The 9,341-nt window shown below is 35.1% G+C and overlaps 1 protein-coding gene across 1 annotated transcript; it reads right to left on the reverse strand.

Moving 5' to 3' along the window:
* Positions 1 to 2,389: 2,389 nt before the first annotated feature.
* On the reverse strand, positions 2,390 to 8,437 carry LOC131929017 (ankyrin repeat and KH domain-containing protein mask-like). The gene is made up of 2 exons (XM_059285209.1): positions 8,403 to 8,437; positions 2,390 to 5,490 (listed from the first exon to the last, which is right to left on the reverse strand). The coding sequence occupies exons 1-2, from the start codon at positions 8,434 to 8,436 to the stop codon at positions 2,552 to 2,554; spliced, it is 2,973 nt and encodes a 990-aa protein (XP_059141192.1). The 5' UTR covers position 8,437; the 3' UTR covers positions 2,390 to 2,551.
* Positions 8,438 to 9,341: the final 904 nt, after the last annotated feature.

The raw sequence follows: 9,341 nt of genomic DNA on the forward strand, positions 1-9,341 counted from the left end.
GGGGGGGGGGGGGGGGGCAAATCGAAAGTTTGAGGACAAGTCGCGACATACCCTAATCAGCATAAGAAATATGTCCAAAATTCAAATTAACTATTACTATATCCCAGTGGCGTAGTGAAGTCGGTTGTCACCCCCCAGAGGCGTAGCGACCCTTCCCGTGGACAAACTTTCAATTTTCGATTTGCACCTCTTAAAAGACTATTTAACACTCGAATTAATCACTTAATTAAGTGGAATTATCATTTTTCTCTATTTTGTTGCTATTTTTTTTGCCTTGGTGTCACCCGATGCGGTCCGCACCCCCCCCCCCCCCTATATACCTCAAGTTCTGTGTCAGTATGAGAGAAAATCGGCACAAATAATTTTTTTACACGCTTGGAACATAATTCCAGCATTTAGGGGTTAAACATGTTTAATATTATGTTGTTGTATGTATCTCATTATGTTTGTTTTTAGTCGGCGTGGTCGAGTCGGTAGAGCTCAAAGTTGCTAAACCGAAAAGTCTCGAGTTCGAACCCTCGGGCAGATGAGGCGCGTTAGCTGGGGACAGCCACTCTTCTAGGAGAGACAACTCCAAAATCAAACAACTGCTGCCTTGTAGTTTGTTCTTGGTTGGACAAAGGCTATGGAAGCAAATCCAAAAAGAAAAGCAGGCTGAAATCGGAGTCAATGGCCTCAATGGCGCATAACCAGTTGACACGTAATCCTTAATTGTGATGGAAGCATGGTCGAGTCGGCAAAGCTCATGGTTGGTAAATTCGAAAAAAGTCTCGAGTTTAAACCCTCTGGCAGATAAGGCTCGATCCCTACCAACACTAAAAATTAAGAACGAAGAAGAAGAAAGAGTCATACTCCATGACAATATTTTAAGCCATATTTATTCAAAAGTGAAGTTTTAAAGACACTTTTAAATTAAATTTTAAATTAAAATAACTATTCATTAAGATGTCTCCTTTAAACTTAAAACCTAGAATATTACTAAAATTTTGAAACATAGGCCTATACAATCTTACATAGGCCTATACAAAGCATCACCTTGTGATAATTTTTAAAACTATATGTCTTTCATCCTTTTAATTAAAGTAAAAAAATATAATATACTAAGCTTCTTAAAGTAAACAAAATTCACAAACAATTAAATGAATCAAGACATGGAGAGGATTTTAATCACCATGCTGGGGTTTTAATTTCTGTGTAACAAAATCTGGTACAATTTAGTTATATCATGACAAATTTACTTATCAACGTCAATTGTTATTTACATATATTTTATGTAACATTGCAATTTTTAAAATGTTACATATCACTTGGTCTATTGTTAAGATGTAATGTGTTAAATGTGACTAGCTTGATAAAACTAAACAAATGCGGTATAAAAATATTTTTATCATACAAAGTGACATCTTTCATGCAAATGAATTTGTATACTGGAATAGAAATATGGATGTTTGTTTAACAAGAATTTCTCTAAAATCATTATCAACATCTTGAGCATGTTTGTGCTAGACATTGATCCCATTTTTTCAACAAAAAATTATTTAAACTCAAAATAAACATCTTGAGCACCTTGTGCTAGTCACCGATCTTAGTTAAAAAAAAATTTATTTAAACTAAAAAAAAAAATCTTGAGCATATTTGTGCTAGTCATTGATCTTTGTTCAACAAGCAATTCTTCATCATCAACATCTTGAGTATGTTTGTGCTAGTCATAGGTCTTAGTTTGTTCAACAAGCAATTCTTCATCATCAACATCTTGAGCATGTTTGTGCTAGTCATAGGTCTTAGTTTGTTCAACAAGCAATTCTTCATCATCAACATCTTGAGCATGTTTGTGCTAGTCATAGATCTTAGCTTGTTCAACAAGCAATTCTTCATCATCAACATCTTAAGCATGTTTGTGCTAGTCATAGATCTTAGTTTGTTCAACAAGCAATTCTTCATCATTAACATCTTAAGCATGTTTGTGCTAGTCATAGATCTTAGCTTGTCAAACAAGCTATTCTTCATCATCGACATCTTGCGTATGTTTGAACAACAGCATGTCATGAATTAATCTAGGAATCGGAAATGCCATATGAAATAAGCATCACCTCAATGGCAGTTTTCACACCCATTTCAAACTAAAAATATAGGCCTCTTAATAAAACAATAATACTCTAGTAAAGTAGCATTTGCTGCTTAAGTGCACGTTTTTCACACTTCTCGATGTTTAGAAGAAATTGAAAGAAAGTTGAATAAAACACTTAACCCTTTCGCTGTTAGCAGTTATAAAATTTTGATAAATATTGTATATATATATATATATATATATATATATATATATATGTCTCAAAATGGGAAAAAAAAACAACTCATTAGTGTAGCCTATATTAACTGTCAGTTTCAATCAAAATTATCTTTCTTCCATTCTATAATGGAAAATATTTGATAAAGAATACTATACACCATAATATTAAAAAGGACAGTTTAAAACTTTTAAATTATAAAAAGGATATAAATATTTGCAGCTTTGCAAAAGAAATTAGGTTTCAAAATGAAAAAAAAGTACAGGCTAGTAATCCGAATCACTATTGTGATTTTCAAAAGATGAATATTCATCATCATATCCAGGGCATACGCCGTACCCTAAGCCGGCATTTAACATGTGTATCACTGCTAACCGCTGCAGCATAGCTATATCTAAGACTTGAGGCTCAGCTGCCAATTCAGCCTGTGCTGCGTGTTTAAACAGCAGCTTGTCCTGCAACATTTTTGGAATTGGGAGTTTTTCCACCCGTGCTTTCCTTCCAGCATCAGCACCTACAGCAGACGACACGACAACAAAACTGAGTTTCTGTAGAGACATGGGCTGGGATAGGTACTCGTCTAGAAATTGCAAACTGTATTGGTTTACTGAGAGATGTTCCCTTAATCGTTTATTGTAGGCAAGAGATATGTCAGACTGCGTCAAAAACCAAATGTCATTTAAAAACCGAGCAACCTCGACAGATCCGTAACTTAGAGATGTGAAAATAGGCGAAGCTTTCTTCTCAGTTAATCTGTCAAAACTAAGGCACGCCTTATCAACTTCTTTTGGCCCTAAACCTAGGGTTATAATTTGTTTTAAACAAGCAAACTCCTCATTTAAAATTAATTGATGAATAACATCAGGACTTAAACATGAGCTGTCAGCTCCTTTTTCTATAAGAAAAAGTACACTTTGCCTATTAAATCTTTGCGTACGACTGTTGCTAATCAGTGCAGATAGAGCAGTTTCGTTTTTCTTTTCATTAACTAAATTGACATCAGCACCTGCCTCACACAATACTTTCATTGTTTCAATGTGTTGTTGTTTGGCAGCTAACATCAGAGGTGTGTAACCTTCATTGTTTTGATGGTTGACACTCACCCCTGCTTTTATTAGAAGTCTCGCAACTTCAAATGGGTCGTTGAAACTTGAAGAACAAGCATGAAGCAAAGGAGTATTACCTTTGTTATCTACATCGTTTACATTAGCATTGTTTTCCAGCATAAACTTAATCATTGGCATACAGAGTCTTGACACCAAACTAAATAACGGTGTCTGTCCAGTGTTATTTTTTAAATTGATATCTGCCTCAAACTCCAAAAGGATTTTCGCATTAGCAATAGATTCTAAATTTGCAGCAAAATATAAAGCGCTTTCTCCATTGTTATTTTGTTGGTTGACATCGGCCCCAGCTTGTAGAAGAGCCCGTAAAACTTTTTCCATATCTGATTTTGCTGAAGCTTTCATTAATGGAGTGTTACCTAATTTGTCTTGGTTATTTTCATCTGCCCCATTGTCCAGGAGGACTTTCACCCTTTCATGCAGAGTGTCTCTTGTTCGTCCTCGTTGACTTTCATTTATTATAAAACTGAGAGCTGAATAGGAATTCCTGTATGGTTCAATAATCATATTCACATCGGCACCTAATTCGATCAAGAGTTCCATAACACTGGCATCTGTAGTTGACATTAAAGGTGATTTATCATCATAACTTGCATTAACATTGGCACCTTCTTGCACTAGTAGTCTTATCATCTCCTTATATCCCTTTTCGGCAGCTGTGTTTAATAATTGTGTTCCTATTTGCCTTATCTGAGAACACACCTCCGGCTTAAATTGTTCTGTCAAAAACACAAATGATTCAAGTTTATTACCACTTACAGTAGCAATTAGGGCTGCAGAAGCATTTATTTTAGCACCACGCTTTTTCAGAAATTTCGCACAATCTAGTTGCTCATGCTCAATTGCAGACTGAAGTGCTGGACATGAGTTTTGGCTGATCTGTGTTCCATGGTTAAGTAACAAGTCTATTATATCGCATCTCCCATTCTCAGCGGCTACAACCAAGGGATTTTTATTGCTATAGTAATAATCTTGTTTGTTCACATCCGCACCATGACGACAAAACATTTCGATTAGATTGTAGCTGCCTATCTTTATGCTTAAATTTAACACCCCTTCTGAACTATTGTAACAGTAATCAGATTTAAGCGGAGCTCCAGCCTTTAGAAGAATCTGAACTATATCCAAATCGTCTTCTGTTATTTCTCTTTTACTCTCTAGTATTGACTTTAAAAATTCAAAAACAATATTATTATCTTCTCCATTGCCATCGCTGAAGACAACGACACGACTAGCTAATAAAAGCTTAACGAGGTATTTGTCTTTCCTTAAAACTGCTTTTTGTAAAGTTGTTTTTCTATTAAGCTTTTGTTGGTCTATAAAATATTTAAAGGGTTCAAAACCTACTTTTTCAGCTAATTTACCAGCACTGTCTGATACAGTAAAATCGCAACAAGCAGTTACAACCCTTTTCTTTTTTAACAAAATGTTCATTAATGACAAGTTTAAAACTTCAATGGCTTTCATTAAAGCATCATACCCTTTTTTATTTTTATGGTCCACTTTTAAATCTTTTTTGTCAAATAGTTTTCTAGTCAGTTCTGAGGACCCGGATGTTTTGATCGAAAGTAAAAGTGCCGTGTCACCGTCTTTGTTGTAACTGTTGATATCAGCGCCTTTATCAACCAGTAACAGAGCTATGTCAGTGAAACCTTTCTCAGCACATATCAAAAGCGGTGTGTTGCCATCTTTGTCTCTCGTCTCAATATTAGCACCATGAAATATCAGAATCTGAACCAAAAACTCTCTACCATACCTACAAGACAAAAGCAGACCTTGGTCCAAACTTTCTTGGTTAACTTTGTTCTCTGTTTGTATCAGTTGATTAAAACATTCAAGCATTTCTTTAGGTGAGCCAGATTGAGCAGCTTGATCTATCATGTGTAATATATCACTTTGTGAAGCTGGAGTATTTACAGTACACTGTTTTGTTCCATGTCTAGTTAACTCTGGGCTTGAAGTTGAATGTGTTGTAGACTCTAAAACCAATGATGTGTCAGAGCTCTGACATGAGGTTGGATTTAAATGATTTCCTTTGCTATCTGTAGAATTTTTTCTAGGCATTTTGAGAGCAGTTTTACCTAAAAAAGAATACATATTCAAAACATTGAATTTGATGTTGATATATATATATATAAATAAGTATATGTATATATATTTATACATATATATAAATAAGTATATGTATATATATATATATATATATATATATATATATATATATATATATATATATATATATATATATATATATATATATATATGTATAAGTATATGTATATATATATATATATATATATATATATATATATATATATATATATATATATATATATATAAATATATATTTATATATATATATATATAAATATATATGTTATGGTCAAAGCCCGAAGTGTGGCCAAACCCCGGATTGGCCGGCCAATGCGCGGATTGGCCGGCTCTCTTGGCCAAAGCCCGAAGAACTTAGAACTAAGATCGTATTTCGTACATTGGCCGGCCAATGCGCGCACTGGCCGGGACGTACTGGCCAAAGTCGGAAGTACTTAAACTTGACAGCGTATTTTGTACATTGGCCGGCCAATGCGCGCATTGGCCGGGATGTCCTGGCCAATGTTGTATCTAGACTAAGTTGTGATCGCGTTTTAATTATTCTGGGTGCGGTTTCATTGTGAGTAACGTATTGTTTAGCTCTTGTTTGTATAGCATTCTATATGCAAGGCGACATGGACTCCAACAATCACCATACGAAGCCTTGTTTGGATGCAAAGCAAAAGTGGGACTTAGCACTTCAAATCTACCTAGAGAGGCTCTCAATAAAATAGCTACAGAGGAAGATCTTGAGAACATTGAACAAGAAATGGAGGTTGCCATAAATGCAACTACATCCTCAGCTCACACATCTACTGCCGTGGCGGAACGTCCAGACCAGTTGCGTGACAATAATGTGGCCAACAGATTCTGTATAGTTTGTGAAAAACATTGTAGTGCAGCTCATTCTTGTGGATCCTGTGGCAAAGATGTCCATGCTATTTGTGGAGTACCCAATGAAGCAGACGAAGGGTACGGAGGGAACATTACCTGCAGATTGTGTCACAACAAACAAGACATCATGGAACACAGGTCAGCAGCTCATACTGGCTTGCAAAATCAAGGTGCTAAGATGCTTAAAACATCAAATACAAAATTTAAAGATGGTGAAGTGGGTGACAATGTACGCATCCGTGTTCCAGATGTTGACAGAGGTCGCGGTGATCCCCGAAGCGTGATTGCAGTTGTCATGAGCGTCGTGGGCGGTTTCTACAAATTAGGAACGGAAAATGGTGTTCTAAAACAACTGTATGCTAGAAGTGAGTTTTCAATTCTTCACGAAAAATTGCTATTATTGTCGTCAGTTGGCACTGAGGAAAAATCACTACGAACCATCGCATCTTCACAATCATTGACTGGGGGCCAAGGCTACACTCACTGCAATTGCACAACCAAGTGTACAACAAATCGCTGCAAATGTAAAAATAACAAGCTGCTATGTAATTCTAAATGCCATAAAAGTTCAACTTGTTGTAACAAATGATAATATTGATTGATTGAGACTATAGTACAATAAAAAATTTGAATGTTTCTGTCATTTACTTTAATTAATAATCAATAAAGACTTAATTTCATGATCCTACCGGCATAAAAAAAACCAAAATCTGCTCATGATCTTCTAATTAAGACTTTGGCCGGTCCACCATGGCCAGTCCGCGGACTGGCCGGGACTGGCCGGCCAAAGGCCGAAATCAAGAGCTATTTCAGACTTTGGCCGGTCCACAATGGCCAGTCTGCGGATTGGCCGGCCAAAGGCCGAAATGAAGCAAAGTTTCGGACTTTGGCCGACCTATGGGAGGCGATATTGGCCAATGCGCGGATTGGCCGGCCAATCCTAGCATTGGCCGACTTCGGGCTTTGACCGTAACATATATATAAATAAATATATGTATATATATTTATTTATATATAAATAAAGACGAGAATGTTAGCGTCTGAAGTTGTCAGTTGACACAAAATTGTGGGGTGGGGCTTGAAAGGATAAACAGTGGAGATGTGTTTCAGTAAAACATTCAAAAAGATATTCGTAACTTTGTTATGTATATTTTTAGGCTAATATTCAAGAAAAAGATAATGTAATTTTTTTCTAAAATCAAGACAAGCACTATGGCGTTAAGGCTTTTTTGACGGTTTGCCTGACAAATAGATCTAGATCTAAATGACGTTTATTTCAGTAAATTATATTGGTGTTTAATTTAACAAGGTGGCATGCTCTTTATAAACTCATGTGCTTTTAACAATGCTCTTGACACAGCGGCTTCCGTAAATGCATTAAGCTCCCAATCCTACCTAATTACCTATGGACTTCACCTGCCCATTTAGCTCCACACAAAACGTGTGATTACGAGCGTTTTCGAACATGGTGGTATTTTAAGTCGCCACAAAAGATAGTGAAGTTGACAAATCATCAGAATATCTAGGGACAATGTAAACTATAAACAAAATGTCTTTGATGAATCTGCATCAAATATCATGGTATATCGTTCATGTGACTGACGGTTTTCGCGCCCTTCTCGCAGTTTACCACCTCGCCATTTTGCAATTTCCCAATAGTAACACCCTAGATCTAATATAAATCTAGAAAAAATCTAGATGTAGTCAATCTAGAATCTGGCTAGACGTTAGTTGATAGTTAGATCTAGATTTCTAGATCTAGATTTCTAGATCTAGATTTCTAGATTTTTGATCTAGAATCTAGATTTGCTAAAACTAAAAAAAATGCCATGGCCATGTCCATGATTTCAAAACCGGATATTAATAATTCCGGTAATCTATCGTTTTAGGTACGTAAAATCGCCCGCGGCTAGTAATGTACGAAAAAGTTAACCTCATTGTCAAGCCTTTAATATCAGTAAATTGTGATATATTTGTGTCAAATATTATAGATAAATGAATAACAAACCTTTATCAATGGCTAAATATATCAATATAGTCATCAAGTTCAATAGCGCGTCATCAAGTTCATGTTCAATAGCGCGTCATCACGTTCAATAGGTGCGCAATACTTTTTAGTCATGTAAAAAAAAACATGTAAAGTAATAAAAAAAATTTCATAAAAACGTTTTAATAACAAGTTTTTATGTAATAATGCACTTAAACGGAGAAAATAAATTATACACTACTATTTAAATTTAAAAAAAAAAACATGTGGTTTTATTTTATTTTTTTAAATTATCAAAAACAGAAAAATAAAAACTAGAAATCGAAGAAGAAAAGAAAGACACCCAGAATGACATACTAGCTTGACATACCAGAATGGCATACTAGCTTGATCTACAACACTGACTTACTAAACTGACCTACAATACTAACCTACCAAACTGACCTACTAAACTGACCTACAAGACATTCAATGGTATAAGAAAAGAGTAAAAAAATTCGTCACTCTTTATAAGCTGCTGAATGAAATCCTAGACTGGCGTTTTTATTTTCATGTAGCCTATACTTTATTTTATAAATCGAATGCATTTGTTTTATACCACCTTCTCTACCCCTTCCCTAGCACACACATTAATAAACAACCACACACTATGTATGCTATTGACAAAAATGTGTGATCTTTAGTAAAACAAAAAAAAAAATCGGAAAGAGAAAATAATTTGTAACATTTTCATTAAAATAATTGCAAAGATTTGAGTTAAAAAAGAGAATATTTTAAAACTAATGCATACAGCCATTCTAAATAACAGAAGTAAACACTAAAAATATGGAGAAATAAGTCAGTTTACAATACATTTCTTTGCTCAGTCCCTCAACCTGACACTAGAATCTATATACCAACAGAGGCGTAATGGGGTAACCCCACGAGGTAAACAATCGTAAAATTTACCATTAAAACAAT

The sequence above is a fragment of the Physella acuta genome, unplaced genomic scaffold, assembly GCF_028476545.2.
Source record: "Physella acuta isolate Inbredline_101_S28 unplaced genomic scaffold, ASM2847654v3 ptg001584l, whole genome shotgun sequence".
NCBI lineage: Eukaryota > Metazoa > Mollusca > Gastropoda > Physidae > Physella > Physella acuta.